This window comes from Myodes glareolus, chromosome 11, assembly GCF_982192425.1.
Source record: "Myodes glareolus chromosome 11, mMyoGla1.1, whole genome shotgun sequence".
In the NCBI taxonomy this organism is placed as follows: Eukaryota; Metazoa; Chordata; class Mammalia; order Rodentia; family Cricetidae; genus Myodes; species Myodes glareolus.
In genome coordinates, this window is record NC_142036.1 from 4803048 (window position 1) to 4822735 (window position 19688).

At 48.2% G+C, this 19688-nt stretch overlaps 1 protein-coding gene across 2 annotated transcripts in view; it reads right to left on the bottom strand.

Annotated features, from left to right (window-relative positions):
• The window catches only part of Ptprn2 (protein tyrosine phosphatase receptor type N2), a 733386-nt gene that overhangs the window by 57122 nt on the left and 656576 nt on the right, over nucleotides 1–19688 (bottom strand). For both annotated transcript variants that reach the window (XM_085698049.2, XM_048437696.3), the window contains one exon: nucleotides 7178–7325. In XM_085698049.2, coding sequence (XP_085554175.2) covers nucleotides 7178–7325 — 148 coding nt within the window. The remainder of the gene's footprint in view (nucleotides 1–7177; nucleotides 7326–19688) is intronic.

A 19688-nucleotide genomic window follows, 5' to 3' on the forward strand; every position in this document is an offset into this window, starting at 1 on the left:
TAGACACTCCAGAAGTGTTCCCGTAGCGATTCCAAATCCACAGTGATGATTAATTACCATGGGTACCATTTTCAGGAATCCTTCCTACATGCCAAGATAGTCCTACTATTAGGCCTGCTTAGTGCTGACATTCTCTGGCAAGTTGTCTAACAGACTTAGGCCTGGGTTTGGCTTCCTTGAACCACAGAGGCCCCACAGAGGTGACAGTACCCTGTGGTGGTGGTAGTCACCACTCTTGGTCTTGTATTTTATTTCCTACTTTTAAAAAAGATTTATTTATTGTGTGTTACTGTATAAAAATTTTGTTTTTTATGTGTATGTAGAGTGTCTGCTTGTATGCATGTGCCTCATGAGAGTGCCCGGTACCTGTGGGGGCCAGAAGGGGGCAATGGGTTCCCTGGAAATGAAGTTGCAGATAGCTGTGAGCTGCCATGCAGGTGCTGGGAACCGAACCCAAGTCCTCTGTGCAAGAGTAGCAAGTGATCCTCACCCAGCGAGCCATCTCTCTAACCTCAGGTTTCATCTATTAAGATTCTTTCAGAAGCATTCCTGTGGATTTTTAAAATTCAAGAGAGCAGCCTCCTAGGCCAGCAATGGTGGTACAGGTAGAGTGTAGAGCAGACAATATGATTGAGTTCCTACCCCTAAGGATAGCATATATATCCTATACCCCAGCATAGCAACTTTGCCGTCCATGTTGGTGTAAAAGTTTCACTCATCAGCATGACTGGGCCTGAGCAGAACAATGGGGCCAATCCCACAGGTATCCAGGCTGCTGTGTTCCACAAGGCCTGCCCAGCCACCAAGCTCTCCTAAAGTTTTCAATGCTAAGAGGTGAAAAGTGTCCACCCCAAAATGATGCCAAGAACTCCTACCCACTCTCCCCCAAATGTTAGTCTTCTTGGGAACATGGTCCCTCCATATATAACTAAGTTATACTGAAGTCATCAGGGCAGACCCTGACCCAACAGGACCAGTGATCTATTAAGCAGGTGTGTGGGGTGGAATACCACAAGAGTGATGGACATAGTTGTCTAAGGAGCAGTGTCTAGCCAAGCATGGTGGCACAAGCCTTCAATCCAAACATTTGGTGGGGAGAACCGAGTCAGGAGGATCTCTGTGAGTTCCAGAACCAGTGGCATTTGCTGTAAGGAAGGTTTAACTCTCTGGACACAGGACAGAGCAGGGTAGGGAGAGAGCTCTGTGAGGAGGTATGCAGGAGCCAGTGCCCAGAATCTTCACCAGAAGTTCAGCATCTAGTGCTGCCAGACACAAATGTGTAAGGAGAACCAGGCTCTTCCCTCCGTGACACTAAACTAAGGATGGGCAAGGCTGCCTCCTAGTCCAGGAAGTGACTACATAGCCATCTTTCCTTCTTTTCCACTGGAGGACCAACAGATCATTTTTCACAAACTGGTATCTTTAGCACCCTTAGGGCCCAACCCCCAGGCAGTCTCAGTGCGCTCAGCTGGGTCACCCTCAGTGTGCGAGTTGTCTGATAGCTTCCATGACTCGGGGCGTTAAGTGACCAAATGTGACAGAGATCAGGAAGTTAAAACAACTTTCTTGAGACTTGTAAGCTGAGTGCAGCTGACTGCCTTCACCTCCCACATCTGGCTTCCTTGCCTGCCCCACACCGGCTCACAGGCAGCATCGTGGCTTCTCTGACTCAGGTTGGTATGAGTCCTCTCATTTTCGCCCACTTGCTTTTGTCTCAGGGAGACCTAGGACACAAACTCTTGGGTGAAATGCTGCTCTCTTGACCCCCTACCCCAAGCTAGATAACAAGGAGTAACCAGCAGATATTTAGATATCTGGTCTTCAACTCTCTGGCCTGAGATTTCTGCTGTCTGTCAGTCATGGGTACTCAGATGCATGTGTGGTCTTGACTGGGACACCGAATAGGGTTAGCCTGGTTCCTGATGATAGGCTACTATTAGCCAATCTTTGGAAGTCTCACTCTGTTGACAGTGTAAGACCTGTGAGCAGAGGGGGATGGAGACAGGAAGGTGAGAAAGAGGTGCGTCTGAGAATGGGAGGCTCCAGGCATAGAGGCTGTGGGACATGCTGATCCCTGTAGCTCTGTGGAAGTGTGCTGGCCCAGACACATCCCTCAGGCTGGGGTGCCCTGGCAAGAGTCAGGCGAGCTTCTGTGAGCCTGAACCATTCTCAGATAGTGACTACCTGCCAAGAGAGGGTGGCGAGTGGGAGGACTGCTTTCCTGGGGGCACACAGGGAAGAAAAGCGGGCTGCTCCAAATTTAAACTATGAGCCATGATGGTATTCTGGTCAAAACAAAGTGAGACAAATGGCCGATGCCCATGACAGGGATATCAAGGACCCTAGAGCATGGAGCCTGGCTCTAGACTGGGCCATGTTCTCGAACTTCACACAGAGAATTCCAGATACCTGCCTTTCAGAATCAGAGACCACGCCTGATAGGATATTCACACCAGTGGTCAGAGACTACCCCTGACAGGATATTCACACCAGGAGTCAGAGAGCACAGCTGACAGGATATTCACACCAAGGGTCAGTGACCACCCCTGACGGGATATTCACACCAGAATTCAGAGAGCACAGCTGACATGATGTTCACACTAAGGGTCAGAGAGCACACCTGAGAAGATATTCACACCAGGGGTCAGAGAGGACAGCTGACAGGATATTCACACCAGGGGTCAGAGAGCACACCTGAGAAGATATTCACACCAGGGGTCAGAGAGGACAGCTGACATGATGTTCACACTAAGGGTCAGAGAGCACACCTGAGAAGATATTCACACCAGGGGTCAGAGAGGACAGCTGACAGGATATTCACACCAGGGGTCAGAGAGCACACCTGAGAAGATATTCACACCAGGGGTCAGAGAGGACAGCTGACAGGATATTCACACCAGGGGTCAGAGAGCACACCTGAGAAGATATTCACACCAGGGGTCAGAGAGCACAGCTGACAGGATATCCACACCTATAACAGCAGAGGCTGGTTCCAGACAACAGTGTCCTATAATGATGGGGACTGTAGACTTGGACACTATGAGCCAAGGCGTGGCCTCAGCAGGAACTTGCCCTGCTGACCTTCTATTGGGGATGTCTGGGCCCCAGTTCTTGGAGGCAAAAAGCTGCTGCCATGTAAGTCACTCACCAGCTGTCACAGAGCCTGAGTGAGCCAAGAAGGCTGGATGACATTAGCACTGTGACGTCATTGCTTAGTGATGTAACAACAGTGTTGCAGCTATAGATAAGAAAAGTCTTATTTTTAGATGTGGGCTAATGGATTTTGACATTATTATGCCTGAAATAGACTCATCATCTGGCCCGGAATAAAGTTCCCAGGGAAGTACACAGCTGTGCTGAGTGGCAGTGTTGGAGCCTAAAGCCAGCCTGTGGGTAGCTGCCGAGAGAGTTTAACAGGGGGCTTTAAAATGGGAGCACCATGTCAAGCATTGTAAGCAGGTTATGATGGGCCAGTTCTGCAGGCAGCCATCTGAGAGCGAGGCTGGCTTCCACTCGCAATGGGGACAGACTGAGACTAGCGTTGTCACAGGAGGACACAGGGGATGCCTGGCCAGCTTTGGCTGTGCACTGTACATCCTTAGACAAGCTTAATCTAGAGCCGTCAGGGTCCAGGTGTGTTTCACGTTGATACACCACAGGCACAAGCTCTACAACTAAGCTTCTCCTGGAGGATCCCAGCCTGCGCAGAGGAAGGGAGGCAAGCATCATTTGCCAAATTGACTCTCCTTTCACCAATGATTTGAAGATGTGAGTAATGTAAAAGAATAGGCAGTTAAGTCCAAGAGAGGCTGTGGTGTGGTAAACCAGGTAGGGGCAGAATCTCTGAGGTTTCCTGAGGTTCCCTCTAGTAGAGAGAAGACCCAGTAGTTTCCTGCTATAACACACTAACCATGGATGCCTGGGTAGGGCTGGCATTCTGCAGCTAACAACTGCTTATGACTTCAGAATCACCATGTTTCTTTCTCATCATAATTCAGAGACAAATTTTCTTTCTATTTATTTTAAATAGCATGTCAAAATAGCATTATATTTCTACTCTTGATTTAAAAAGTAGACTAACAAACTATTATATAATTCTTTGTAACCATGCACAAAACTGGCAAAAGTCTACGAAGTTCTTTAAAGTTTCAAGAGAATATAACTAGACATAGTTACATGCTGGCCAGGAGCCTTATCAATGTGGACGGTGGCTTCCTTGAGAATTTGATGGTGCTGGAGAGTCTGAGCTGTAGGGACCCTGCTGCCCTGGCATTCCTGCTGGTGATCCTCCTAGACCTCTCACCGGCCCAACACTGGAATGCCCGAGCAGGGTTTTGATAGAACCACACCGGCAAAGGGACAGTGGGTAGAAAGCATGAGTAGGGTTCTTTTCAGGAAGAGTGGTAAGACAGTCTTGCAAAACCATGGGAACACAGGGTAAGTGTAGGGGCCCCCAAGAAGAATGACAGGAAGGCTGCAGCCCACAGGGAGTTGGAGGATGGGAGCTGGAAAGCCTGAATGAAGGTAAAAGGAGGAGGCCCAAGAGTGTCACACTCAGGTGACAAAAATATTCAGAGCGACAGATGGTTCTGTTTTTTTCCTAGACACCAAAACGTACCCCACTAGGAGTCCAGAGGGTTGGGAAACCGCCTCCTGTCACTCACCCTCCTGTGGTGGGCTATTAGTATGTATTCTCATAAACAGAGCAACATGGGAGAAATGTCCTCAGCATCCTTTGACTCTGACAGGGCCAGCTCTGTGAATAGGAGAAGAGTAAGCAAAGCAGGAAGGAAGAGGAGGGGTTCCAGGGTCCCCCAGAGTCTGGAAAAGAGGGCGGCAAGCCATAGCTGGAGAGAACTGCTTCGGAGAGAGGAGGGAAAATCAGAAGAGGGTGTTGGGAGACTAGAGAGTAGAAAGGCCAGTCTCTATCAGAAGCACTCACGGCTGGGGGGTCCTGCAGCTGCAGAAACCTGACCCCCTAGCAATGCATGCTTACACACCAGAGCTGCGAGCTGAGAGCTGGGTAGCAGAGTCCCATTGGTTGGCACCAAGCAGTGGCACCAATCATGTTCCAGGCATGCCTGGCAGAATTTTCTTCTTTGCATTATTCTAGTGTGGGCAGACAGGGCTGAGTGCCTGTCTGTCACAGAGACCCAAGGGCCCTGATTCTCCCCTACAGCTGCCACAGTGGTGCCAACTGCTGGCCTGTGCCAGGTCCTTAGGGAAGGACATGTCTGTCCTGAGGGGCAGACTTCAAATTCAAACACAGTCAGATGCGATGATATTTTATTTGTTATCTAACAAATAAAGCTTGTCTGAAGACCAGAGGGTGGAGCTAACCACTAGTTAGCCATAGAGGCCAGGCAGTGGTGGCACACACCTTTAATCAAACCTCTAGGGAGTTTGAGGCAGACAGATCTCAGTAAGTTCAAGGCTACCCTGGGTTATGCCAGATTGATCCAGTCTAAAAGAGACACAGAGACAGACAGTGGTGACTGACATGTTTAATCCCAGTATTTGGGAGTCACATGCCTTTAATCCCACTACTAGGGAGGTGGAGCCAGGAAGGGATATGACTGGTCAGAGAGAGGAATATAAGGTGGGAGGAAACAGGAGTTCATGGCATTCAGTCTGAGGATTCGTGAAGACAGGATCTTGCTCCCTTCAGACTGAAAATTCGGTAGAGGTAAAGTCTCTCTAGTGGCTGGCTTCATTACTTCTCCGATCTTTTAGCATGTACCCTGATGTCTGACTCCGGGTTTTTATTATTACGATCAATTAGAATTTGCGCTACAGTCAGACACCTTTGTCCTGCTTCTCCCTGCTCTTCACCTCTACCTCACCCTCTGTCCCCATTTCCTCTATCCATTCCAACTCTGCCGCAGGGACAACGGCCTGGTCCTCAGCCATGCCAGCACCTGTCAACTGTCTGATACAGCTGGTGTCTAACAAAACCTGCTTGCTGACTGGACATGCCTTACTTTGCTTTTCTTCTAAATAGGAAATCTGTTGGTTACAACAGCTTCTGATCACAGCTGTCTAAAGAGGGATATGCTCTGAACCCATAAAGTAGAGCATGGAATGCCAGCTTCTCTCTGGCAAATGTTCACATGTTGGAGGGTGGTCTGGATTCTAAAGGCTCGCCATTCTGTGTGACTTTGGGACATGGATTCAGGCCTTGAAGCTCAGGCCAAACTTCTCCATTTACTCTGAGGAGCAATCAAGGGGTATGACTGGAGGGGATGCTACAGTGCTTTGCTATTGGGAAAGGGTCCCTAGATGCCCCTGGGCAGGATGCTGCAAAGCCCCAGTCGGGGGTCAGTGGTAAGGTGTGGTCTTTCATTAGCATAGGTCCACATTCTGTGGACTCTTCTGATGCTGACCTTAGGCTAGGCTCTCAAAATTGGGCTAGCAAAATTCACTTTATTATTTCTGGAATATGAACAAGCACCACTTGTCTTGAAGTGGAAGACAAGTTAATCATATTCCTTATTCATCATCAACAGACCAACATTTATCGAGTGCCTATTTGTATGGGAGACTTTCACTGAGGGCTTCCTTGGGGAGGCTTAGTCAAAATCCAGACTTTCCTTGGAACCAGTGATACCCATGGCCAGTGATGAGGAGGAGGGCCAGGTACTATGAAGATGTACACACCGAGTCCTTACACCAGGGGCTCTGTGTCTTGCATGGCCACCTAGTATATGTTAAGCACACAGTAGGAAACTAAGTCTTTCTCCAACAGAGTGACTTCGGGACTTCAGTGACATCCAACTGGAGTGAAGCCATCAAGGTGTGTGCCAATTGTACCAGTGACACCAGTGAGCACTGCTAATGCTGACCTAGGGTACATAGCTCTGTGTTAACCACCATGCCTGTACCCACAGCCCCACATGTTTACAGACTAGAATCCCATAGGTTTCCGACACTAGAGCAAACAGCCCTAGTGCTAGTTCCCACTGGCAGAGCTCTCCACTGGGTCAAGAGAAGGAGACTTGCTTTGGGGATGGGACAGTTGCAGGGGGAACAGGCAGTAGTCTTCAATGGGGGCTCAGATCAGTGGACAGAGAAGGCGCAGAGCTGAGTGGTTCTGCAGACCACAGTGGCAGGCAGAGTAAATCACAGCCAAGAGTCCCCACTTCCTGTCCCCGCTAGTTCACCCAGGCTAGGTACGTACAGGTCAGCACAGCCAGGGAACGGTTCTTGGATGCATTCTCCTCTTTCTGGGCCACAAGTGAGCTGTTGGGCTCTGCTTGGTAGGCGCACAGTGCCTCCCACTCCTTCTCCAGTCGGTTCTTGTTCTTCAGATGGTCTTCCATGTAGGCCTGAGAAGGATACACAGAGTCAGGCATGGGATCCGGGACCAGAACGTGTGCAGGGCTGGAACTAGGGCAGCTTTGCTTCTGGCTCAAGATGTATGTGATTTCCCCACCCCGGGACCGAGCTTCAGCACTGGGACCAGAATTGTGAAGTGCACTTGAGCAAAGGTGATTTGCTAGAGAAGACAGGCAGACAAGACTGGTGAGAAAAACGTGTCCAACTGGGGGATGGGAGCCTGCCATAAGACTGTAGTACTTGTGTAGGATGGAGAGGAACAAACAGATAGGACCCAGGGGCCAGGTCAGTGTTCTGGCTATGCTGAGGAGCAGGAGAGCTGGTCCAAGGAGGAGCAGGGTTAGGGGGATGTCCACAAGCTGACAGTGGGAGCCATGGGAAACTTATGAGCAGGGACAGCAGGGTGTGTGCTTGAAAACCTCCCTGAGAACAGCACTCCGCAGATCAAGGAAGACGAAGACACAAGTCAGATGAGGTTATAGGAGAAAACAGTGACGCAAACTTAAAAACAGGACTAAATATAGCTACCAAAAATCCTGGGGGGTGCAGCTTAGTAAGTAACAGCCTGCACGGCAAATATTTCATTTTCTCCTCTTTCTAAGAAGACCATTGGTTCTTAAACCAGTAATCTTTGGAGTCATCTACCTGAAAAATGGCAAGTAAGCTGCTTGAACACCACTTTGTAACCAGCCAGGGTCCTGCTGGAAAGCCTCTGCGTAGATGCTGAACCAGAAACACAGCCTTAACCAGGCCCTCTGGCGAGGAGAGAGGATGCTCAGCTTCCCAAGGGCTTGGGGAGGGACAGACACCTCCTCTGCTGACAATACGCACTGGAAGTGCCACTCAGTGCATACAGATTCCTGTTTAACCAGGAGCTATGGTGTTCTCAGACAGTGCTACCAACCCACCAGGCACTGACACAACACACACTGACATGGGAGACACTTGAAGTGTTAGCACACATGCAAATGTGGAAACACGGGGTCAGGCAGCCATCTTGGGTCAGTCAGTCCAGAGCCAGAGATCTCAGACCCACTGCTTGTGGGCCTCTCTCTCTCCCATGGGGTTTACACAGAAGTTGGAATTTTGCTGAACCATTTAGACCATAGCTGCTAAGATCTGTGCTGAAATCTGAATATCTCAGGGGTAACCAACACGAGCCAGAGGAAGCAGAGTTAGACTCTGGATCATCCCAGGCTTCACGGTCCCAGTGCTTGCCAATGAGCACACATTACTCTTGCTGGTGGCTGAGGACATAAAGTCCTCTGACCATTCCTTGCCACCGAGACACTATGTGGCCTCCACAGTTTACCAGTCCACTCACTCCAGAAAACAGACCTCCAGGAAGATTTGCTAGGAGGAGCACACCCAGCTGATGGGGGACTTCTGCAGGATGGAGTGGTCCTATCCTCCAGAGTGATGTCTGTAGTTCAGATGAGTGTAGCTCAGCTTCCCTTTCCCCTCCCTGCTCTCTTTCCTGCCTCTTTCTGTTTTTTCTTGCTAGGCAAGTGCTCTACCATTGAGATTTATCCTCAGCCCCGACTGTGGACTTTTAGTTTGCTATATGCTACAGGCAGACATGGGTTTCAAATGTGACAGCACAATAAAAAAAAGATGTGCATATATGTGCATGCCTGCACATACGTGGCCTCTTAGTATAAAGTAGCCAGCCCCCAGTAGTCAGCCAAGGGCTCAGTCTTCTTACTCCTGCCCACTGCTGAAGGAGCCACAGCAGTCCTCCCAGTCAGTCCTCACTGCTAACACACACTCCAAGTGACAGGCGACTCAGAATGGAAGCTTTGACAGAGTGTACAAGGATCCTTCTAGACATTAACTGTGCCCTGCTGGGCCACTTCTCTGTGGTCCTGTGCCCTTGGAGTCAATGAGTACTTCCCTACGGTCCTATGCCCTTGCTGGGCCTCCTCCCTGTGGTCCTGTGCCCTGGGAGTCAGTGAGTTCCTCCCTGTGGTCCTGTGCCCCTGCTGGGCCTCCTCCCTGTGGTCCTGTGCCCTTGCTGGGCCTCCTCCCTGTGGTCCTGTGCCCTGGGAATCAGTGGGTATCAAAAAAGTCTATAGGGATCCTGGAGATCCTCTAAGCCAAGCAGTGAGCTCTGGTGGGGTACTGAGGCAGCCTGCTTAGAAGGCCCATTGCAACTGTCTACATCTTGAGTCTCAACAGAGTCTCTACCAGTCTGTCTGTCCTTCCCACACACTGTTGGTCCTCAGGGTGCTCTGACTTGGAGCTAGAGCCTGTGAGACAGAGTGATGGAAAACTGCGCAGAACCGAATCACAGCCACCTTCCCTGGAGACAACTGTGGCGGAATCTGGGGAAATGGCTCAGCTGGGAAAGAGTTTGCCATGCAGGCATGAGGGACCTGAGTTTGGACCCAACATCCACAGAAAAAGCAGCATGGTGGTGTGACCCTGCGATCTCGGTGCTGAGAAGATGGTGGTGACTCGCTAGCCAGACTTAGTCCAGTAAAATTGGAAAGGTCCAGGTCCAGCGAGAGGCCCTGCCTCAAAATATAAGGTGGAAAGGGGTTGAAGATGCCCAACATCATCCTCCAGTGTCCACACTCACATGTGCACATACGCATATATACAATACACACGATGCATACGTGAACACTAACATGTAAATGTGTACACATGTACAAATACATGCACACACTTGAATAAAAATAATCATTGAGGAGCATCAAAAGTACTCCTTTTTTTGTACCTAATTTTTTCGTTAAAATTTCTTATTGTGTGTATCACGTGTGTGCGCGCACTCCTCAGTATATTTGTGGAAGTCAGGGGAGTCGGCTCTCTCCTTCCACTGTAAGTTCCAGGGACTGAACTCAGGTCATGAAGTTTGCAAGGCAATAGCTCTTCGCAGGTCCCTCTCACCAGTTCCTTAGCAGGGTAACACAACCTTAGCACACTTCAGTGTAACACTTCAGTTTTGTGAAATCCTGGCAGGGTCATTGAGTCCAGACGTGGTGTAGGGACTGAACGACAGGACCAGTTAGGTGGGTAGTCTCAGAGTATGAAATGCTTCCTTCATTCTAGAAGCAGACACTAATGACTCTGGGCAGAGAGGCTGACCCTGGCTTTCCTTTAGAAAACCCTTTCAGGAGACCCGTTATGAACAGCGGCCCCCCCTTTTTTTGTGGCAAAACCATAGCTTCTACGACAGGCCCTGGCAGGATCACCCTGCTCCTAGGTACCATGTATTCATGTAAACCACAGCTCTTCAGACTGTACAGTCAGCTTCACTATGGAGTCACAGCAAGTTCACTTGGACTTCCAAGTTCACTGCAGCCTCAGCTCGAGGCTTCAGCTTGGGTGGCGGCGGCGGGGGATGAGGTAGGTCTTGACACTGTCATTTCCTCCTGGGAACTTAGTCATTTTTCAATAAGCTTCATTGCAATGAAACTGATCTAAGGTTTCTATTCTCTCAGCATGCACTGCTCACCAGGCTATGCCCGGCCCCACACATCTCTGTTTGATCAGTATTCCCTATTAATATCTATAAGTAACATTGTTCATGTACTGGAAGTGATGATCACATCTCTCAGCCACATTCTAGGCTCTGGCATGGTTTACCTTCGTGGTCACCTTGGCTGGATTTAGACTCACCTAGGAGGTACACTGCTGGGCATGTCTGCGAAAGGCAGACTCATCACAAGTGGTGGCACCATCCATGGGCTGGGGTCCCACACTGAGGAAAGGAGAAAGGGAATGTGGCATTCCTCTGCCTGTGGCCCTGGTTCTCTGAGATGTGTGCAGGCAGCCTCACACTCCTGCCACGCCAGCTACCATCTCTCCCCATCCTGATGGACTATATCCTCAAGCCACCAGGTAAAACAAACTCTTCCTTCCTTAGGTTGCTTTCTGTCCATCTTGTTGTAGCAATTAATATGAAGTCTTCCTTTCTGTTTTGTGGTTTGTGGTAACAGTCTGTGGTGAGGCTTAGCCTTTGTAGTGAAATAGCACATTTGAATCAGTAAAAACAAAACCAAAACTGCTATGTTTTTGTCTGTCCTGTGGCCTGCTCTTCCAGGAGCAGTGAGACCAGAAGAGATTGGGCAGTGCTTTCAGACCAGCCAACTTCTGATTGCCAGGCCAATGGACCTACAATTTAGCTGTATCCACGCTTACTCTGTAGAGGGCATTCAGGCATGAGTCTTTTTAAGTGGCCATTTGAGCATCTTTATTTCATGCACAGAGGTGAAAACTGTATGGAAGGAGACCTTTGGTTTTGGTTTATGTACTTGTTCACATCTGGGTGTATGTGTGTGGAGGCTTAGGGTCTATGTCCAGTCTTCCTTAATCACTGTCTATCTTATTCTTTTAGGCAGTCTCTCCTCACTGAATCTGGAGCTAATTTGGCTAGACTAGCTGGCCAGTGAGCTCCAAGGATCCGCCTATCACTAGTACAGGAATTACTGGCACATGCCACCATGCCTGACTTTTATGTGTGTGCTGGCATTCACACTCAGATCCATCCTCATGCTTGCGTGGTAAGCAGCTTACCTACAGAACTATTTTTCTAATCCTAGGGGTTTTGTTTTTAAATTGTGACTTTTTAGTTATATAAATAAAATAAAGAGGTGAATAGAAAATAAGGACAGAATGAAACAAAACACACTAGCAACCAACACCAAGGAAGACACAACTCTTCAGTCAATTCTGCTTTTTCTGATACATGGGGGGGCTGGTTTTGTTTGTTGTTGTTCTTTATTTTGTTATCTTTAGTGCTGACTGCTATAGTCAGGCTTTGATTGTTTGCAACACTACAGAGCTTTTCTTTTGAAAATGAAAAGATGCTCATATCGGGCTTGATCTTGCATATGGGAGAGCAGATCCTGGAAAAGGTAGTTGACTGGGGATTTCCCCAATCTCCAAAGCTTAAGCCTGGTCTCAGGATCCACTGCTGACCTAGTCCTAGCCGTGGTCACAGCCACTGCCCTTGCTTCTTCACAAATCAGTGAGTGTTTACCCAGCACGGACAGTTTCCAATGCCTCAGTGGGTGTCTGAGTCTTGCAGGACTTTCTGCATAGTGTGTCATCGCTTGTAACAATCCTAGGAGATATCTTTATAAATTAAGCTGTAAAGGAAAAAATTATATATACCACCCTTTATGCTGAAATGCAGGGCCTTAGAAATAGACAATTCAGGCCCCTTGCTGTAAGGGAGGGGAAGGGAGCCTTTTGTCCTGTGACAGGATGTGAGTCAGGATCAGCTAGGAAGGCAGGAAGAGATAAGAAAAACAGGTAGCACAGCCCCCTCCTTGGTATCCAGGTGGGTCTGGACAACCCCCTTCTTGGTATTTAGGTAAAAGGTCAAGAATGTGCCACTCAGCTTAGCCTTATTTGAACTGACCAATGAAATGAATCCCCATAACCACGCTTTTTTGCTTCTGTACCCGCGCTTCTGCTCTCCTATAAAAACCTCTCACCCCCAACCGGGGGGCGCGCAAGTCCCCGAGAGACTTGGTCGCCCCGGGTATCCGTATATCCTCAATAAACCTCTTGCTGCTTGCATCCGGCTGCGTGTTTTCGACTGATCTTTGGGGCGCAGGGGCCTCTCCCGAGGGAAGACGCCCCACGGGAGTCTTTCAAAGCCAGTAAGAGTTAACAGTAGCAACTTAGTAACAACTTAGTTAGAATAACTCAGATTTTACCTTGATTAGATCAATCCCAACACTTGATTTCTTTGAGAAATTTTACTTTTTTCCTTTAAAGGACACATACTGAGGCAGTTTTTTCGTTTGTTTGTTGTTTGTTTGTTTGTTTTGATACATTCAAGTTGGCAGCATCATTCCTGGGCTTTGGGCCATTACTAAGCAGAATATTGCTTACTTGAACACCATGGTACCGTGACAGTTGATTTGCTATTAAGAAAGTGACTAGCAGGTAGGCTGTGTCCACAGGGGATATACCAGGCAAGAGTGTGATTTGCCTGGATGGAGTGAGAAGGCTCAAGATTCCATCACGGCACTCAGAGGGTATGCATTTAAAATACTCCAGTGATTTAATTTTGTACACAGTGTTCTCAGACCACAAGTGACTGCAGGTAGCTGTCACTTAAGAAACGAGAGAGGATCTGGGGTGTTGATGGCATTTAATCCATCCGCAAAATCCCCAAGGGTGGGTCAGCACTGTTCGTAGATGAACTTCCCCTTCACTTGTTGGATTCCATCCCACAGGACAGCAGTCCCTGCTGCCTTCCCTGGATCAGTTGCTGTGCTTCTGCTCGAGCAAATCCATTCAGAAATGGAGGCATCTTTCTGACTGGGACCGGCTGTCGCACCCTGCCCACACCACTCCGTATGACCTTACTGTCTGTCCTGGCTGGCTTTATGTCAGCTTGACACAAGTCATCAGAGGAGGAGCCTCCACTGAGAAAATGCCCCCATAAGACCAGGCTGTAGGCAAGCCTACAAGGCACTTTTTAATTAGCAGTTCATGGGGAAGGATCCAGCCCACTTTCGGTGTCGCCATCCCTGGACTGGTGGCGCTGGGTTCTACAAGAAAGCAGGCTGAGCGAGCCGTGTGGGGTAAGACAGTAAGCGGCGTTCCTCCATGGCCTCCGCATCAGCCTGATTCAGGTCCTGCCCTGTTGGAGTGCCTGCCCTGACTTTCCTCAGTGATGGACTATTACCTGAAGTAGGAACTGAAGTAAAAACCCTTTCCTCTTAAGTTCCTTCGGTGTTTCATCACAGCAATTGTAACCCTGACTAGGACACTGCCTTGTGATTCTGGAAGTTATAACCACCACCTATCCTATGATATGGGATCTTCATGTCCTATGTTCTGAGTCCCACCATCATCTCCTCGTGACTCTCATGTCTTGATCTGAGACTTGCTGTTACCCCATAACCTTCTCATCCTATGATCTGGGACCTTCCATCATCCCATGACCTTCTTGTCCTATGATTTGGGACCTTCCATCATCCCATGACCTTGTCCTATGATCTGGGACCTTCCATCACCTCATGACCTTGTCCTATGATCTGGACCTTCCATCACCTCATGACCTTCTCGTTCTATGATCTCTGGGACCTTCCATCATCCCATGACCTTCTTGTCCTATAATCTGGGACCTATCATCACCCCATGACTTTACTGTCCTATGATTTGAGCTCTGCCCTCATCCCTAGGACCCCAATCTCATGACTCCACCGAGGCCCCAGTCTACTTAAAGAATGCCTGTCCCTGTCAGCACACACCCTGCTTGGTTCTCTCCATGCTTTCAGCTCTCACTCTCCATGAAGTCAGTCTTTTCTCAGGGAGACTGGTATTTCGGCCACTGCAGAAAGTGTTTGCTGGTCCCCTGGGATCCCTATGACCCTATCGCAGACTAAAATTCTGCACTGATGATAGATGCCCTCCAAATCCTCTGAAACCTAGAACCATAAGTTTCAGAGCATACAGCAACATAAATTATTTGAAATGTTTCACTATAAATTTCCCTTCTGACTCTTCCATTCAGGCAGTCCAGGAAACAGCTGTGAACCTGTGGCTCTTGTCCCAGCACTCTCCTGTAGCCCTGGAAACACAATGACGGCCCCGAAAGCTCTACTCCAGAGCCCTTCTACCCTTAAGGTTTTGTCTCTGATATGCTCTCCTCTTTTTAAAAGTCTGTCCCCTTGCCCTCTCTTGTTCCCACTCCTGCTGCGCCTGTACCTGTCCCTTGAGTCTCTCGGATATTTTCAAGTCCATTTGTACAGTCTGATTCCATGTTTGCGAGAAAACCTGCAGTGTCTTGCTTTACTTAACACGGTGGTCTCGGGCTCCACCTGCTCTCCTGTGAATGAGATGATTCCATTCATTCTTTGTGGTTGAATGAAGCTCTACTGGAATCCGAAGGGCACACATCTAGAACTCAGCTCGGCATTTCCCTAACTCTGAGCCCACTAAGAGCCTCCAAGACCACTGATTCAGTCTTCCTTCAAGGGGGGCTGCCCATCCTCTTCATGTTGGTTGATACCTTCTGAGGGTGAACTAGAGGCGTTTTCCTTACAGTTAAGGGTCACGTGACTGCAGGCAACAAGGCAACCTTGGCAGTAGAACTGGGACATTTTACTTGACAGCAAAGACATTTCTGTATCTCATAGGGGAAGACTGGAGCAGCAGCCCGGAAGCGGTGCAGGCCTAAGTGGTCCCTGGTGCTACTTCCTACACATGGCAGCCGCCTTGGCACCCAGGAAACTCAGCACAGCAGCAGGATGGAGTCTATGGGTTTAGCATTAGGCTGGCCCCACTGAAGGTCACAGACACTGTGCTTCTTTGGTGGCTCTTATCCCCCACTGTGATAGAAGTGAGTGCTCAGGAAAGAGTTATTGCTAGCATCAAGTACAATAATGAAAATCAGCTCATTCCTTGCAACACAGCAAGGACAGAGCAGCATTCGGAAATAGGCCCACCAGGACCCACCTGGCTATTTCACGAGTCAGGATCCACAAAGAACATCGATGTCAGCATTAAATGAGGCCTCTGGGATCACAGACAGGGAACACATAGAAACTTCCCCCACAAAGATTCATTCTCCCAGTGACTCTGCAAAAAGCAAGCATCTGCCCACCTTGGGGAAAGTGGTTTTTAAAGCTGAGTTTTGGAGGACTTGGTTTGGAGCAATTAGTCCGAGGAAAGCTCGGCTTCCAACACCCCCCCCCCCCCCCGTGCTTACTTGGGAGCCCATTACGGCACAATGCCCTTTAATTTACTGCTGCTATGGTCAGACCTTTGTGGCGGAATACAATCCATTCATGTTTTCTGGGACGAGACAGGGAGGTTAGAGTTCTAGTGTCACAAGCGAGACTAATGCTTTTGAAAACAAGGAGTAAGAGGCATCGATGCCATTCGGGGGAAGCTGATGACCTTTGTTTCTTTAAAAACAAACACCTTCACCTGTCTTCATTAATACATTGAACGGAAACATCCTTGTCAAGGGTTAGAATTCCAAACATAAGACATTTGAAGTTCAGCAAAAATATAACCAGCTGCAGGATAAAGTAGGCGCGGCCACTTTACCTCATGCACACGGATGCGAAGATTTAGGAGGCAGCACACATTTGCTTAGGTAAAGCTTGCGGGCGATCTAAACATTTGTAGCAGGCACATCCTGAATACTGTTTGTTGATTTAATATGGCAATAACATTACATATTCAAAATTAGAAATTCAAAACTGCATGAGAAAAACTCAATGAAGGACACAGCCAAGTGGTCAGAGGGGAAAGTTTCATTGGTTTTTGGCTTGGGAAAGATGCACTTGGAACAGGAGCCACGGACTATAAAAACACAAAAACAGAGAGGCATCGGGATACAAATAACCCCCTGCCCATCTTAAAAGTAATGCGCCCATGACAACATGCAGGTCCCAGTGAGACCCAAGAGTGTGAGGGCAGGTACCTGCCAGCATCCGAGAATAAAAATAGACATGCCTTTCTGAAATTCTGTTTCTGGATTCTCCACGTAGAGCCTGAGAAGGAGGAATAGGACAAAAATAAATGTGGGGATTAATGGAAGACTTTGGGGAGTTTTTCTTCCTAGTGCAGTTTAGAGACTGCTTTGGCAGAATGTTTTTAACAATGAGGCATTCTGACTGGAAACCACAGTAAAATGCCAGGCTTCCCTTGCCCTAGCGACCCGGGGAGTGGCAGGGCAGATACAGCCGGCTAGCGAAAGCCTCCGGCGTGGCTAAGGGCTGGCTTTGCTGGTAAGTGTGAGCTGGGATCATTTTCAAGCTTGTCTCCTAAAAGCTTTGCTTCTCAGGCTGACCAGGTCTGACCAAGGACCTTGAACAGCTGTTTTCAATGTGAATTTTCAAGTGGCTAAGAAATGTACTCTCCATCTTATCGAAACCAATCAAACTGTGTGGATAAAAAAAAAATCGTAAATCCTTGGTGCAGTAGAAATACCTCAAAACCGAACACCATACAGAGAAAGTCCTCAGCTAACACTCAGTTAAGATGGAGGGAACAGGCTTCACGAGCAAGTCAAGGTGATGCAACAGCGCAGGGAAGACATGACAAGCTCAGTGTGTGGGGGCTGAGGCCACAGACACCGCTAAATTATCAATTTCATTAGAAATCCTTTTCATGTATCGAAGCTTGGCAGGATGGGCATGAGTTCAAGGCTGGCTGAGCTGCAGAGAGTGCGCAAAGCCAGTCTGTTTTACATAGAGAGATCCAGCTCCCAAATCCTTTCTGTAATAGAAAATGCAGGAACTAAGAACTCCCTGGCCTCAAAAAACACTCAAGAGAATGGCATGCCCTTCCTAAGTACCATGGGGAGTTGCTTCGGGATGGACCTGCTCCTTGGAAGTAAAACAGCCACATTTCACTGGCTTTGAAAGATGAAAGAAAAAAAGCTAAATCTTAATTGCACAGAGCACAGTCTATTGGAAACTGAACAATTAATAATACATTGTCGTTCTATAATGTTGACTTTTGGTATTCCCAATAGAGACTGAAGTTGAGAATTACAAGTTCCACTGATAAACGGTTCTGGATGCCCAGATGACCTGAAGACTCCAGGTCATCTTCATTGCTTGTCACTGGGATGCTAGAAACGGAGCCTGGGACTGTGAGCATGCTAGGTCAACACCTTGGCTCTGGGTTGCACCCCAGCCCACGACACAGAGATCACCAGAGAGCTCTGAAAGATGTTCCTGGTACCCAGAGGCACAGGAGCCTGTAGATGTTCAGCTTCCACTGGACTTGGTGATGGAGATTTATAGAGGAAAAGCAAAACCGCAGTTTTGTAGACTTAAAGTCAAGACAGAAAGCATCAGTGAACACATTACTCCCCAGAAGTATTCTGATTAAGCCTAAAGAATTAATTAACTTTGTCCCTTTCCCTACTCACAACAAGTAGGAGAAGCCTTGTCTGTTTCATTCTGGGACTTTTCAGCTCGGTGTGATATATGATGTGGTCCAGGGCAGGGTTAGAGATCTCTGTGTGAAGACTGTAGGACATGGTGCTGCTCTGATGAGAGCGACGGTCCTTGCATGCCTAAACCGCCAGACTGTTGTACTCAGAGGCACTCAAAGAATTAGAAATGAACAATTTTATGACTCTCATTATCTCATTTAACATCTTAAAAATTAAGGTTATATGAACATTGGTAAAATACAATGATGAATAGAAATGGAAAATAGTTAAAGGTATTGTACCACTTTTTCCCAGTGTGCGGAACCATTAATATTTACAGCCAGGGCAGGTGGTTTGTCTGGCAAGCTGGGTCTGAAGCGCTGGAGCTACATCAGGTTAAGGCTGGTCATTCTGACTCTTTTTGTCCTCCTATTGGCTGGCAGCTCGTTTGATCAGCCTGCCTTTTGAGTCTAAGTACCGCAGGCTCTGGGACCCAACCACCAGCTTGTAGAAGTTCTGATCTGAGGGCACAGATTCCCTTGGCTGAAGAGTCCACAGAACACAAATAGACGTAATTAACAAAATGGCTTCTGGTGACTGCCAAGGGTCAAAGGTGTGAGGGTTGAGCTGAGGTAGGCACTGCATCTGTGTGTTTGGAGTGGCTTAGGAAGGATCTGGAAATTAGAAGATTGGGGTGCTGCAGGGGAGAAACCGCAAAGCTCCTAGTCTGAGGTGAGAATGGATTTGGAACTTTCCAGAGAGGAGTTGGGTGGAAGGGAGAGGGAGACAGAGTGAAGTTGCCAGCCTGGTCATTCAGAAGCTTGGCTGTGGCAAGGAGCCAGGTGTTTATTTTAAGAGCAAGGGGAAGCCATTGGAGCATCTACAGTAACAGAGGCATCCGGTGACAGTGCTTCAGAAAGGTCATTCTGCACAGGGCGGACTGATTACATAAGCTGGAACTCCCGCTGCCTCTGTACCCTTTGCAGCGGTTGAGATTTTCTCAACAACAGAGGAGATGACGTGATGGAGAGTGTGCATGTGTGCTGTGTGCCCAGGTGCAGAACAAACTGGAAGATCTTAGCCCCATTAACCGCCCCTTCTGGGTTTCTTGTCTTCCTCACATCCTCAAGTTTCTGAAGCGTTGAGCTACAAAATACTTGAGTTGTTTAAACTCTATCCCAGCAAGAAATAATTCTTAAGATTTGATCTAAGCATGCAATAATGGAATGAGGTCAAAGTCTGAGAAAAAAAGTCATAATAATTTCATCAATGACCTTGATGTTTCTAAAACCCTTCAGGCTTCTGCTACATAGACCAGTATTTGTACATTTAGTTAATACCTCTATCTAGCTACAGGCAACCTCACCAAAGGTAAGTGAACTCCAAGTACACCCAAAATTAACAGCCAGTAACTTAATACAGGGCTTGGGATTTGAAGGCGGTCTAGGTAACTGACTGAGCCTTGGCTATGCCTTTCCACAGAGAA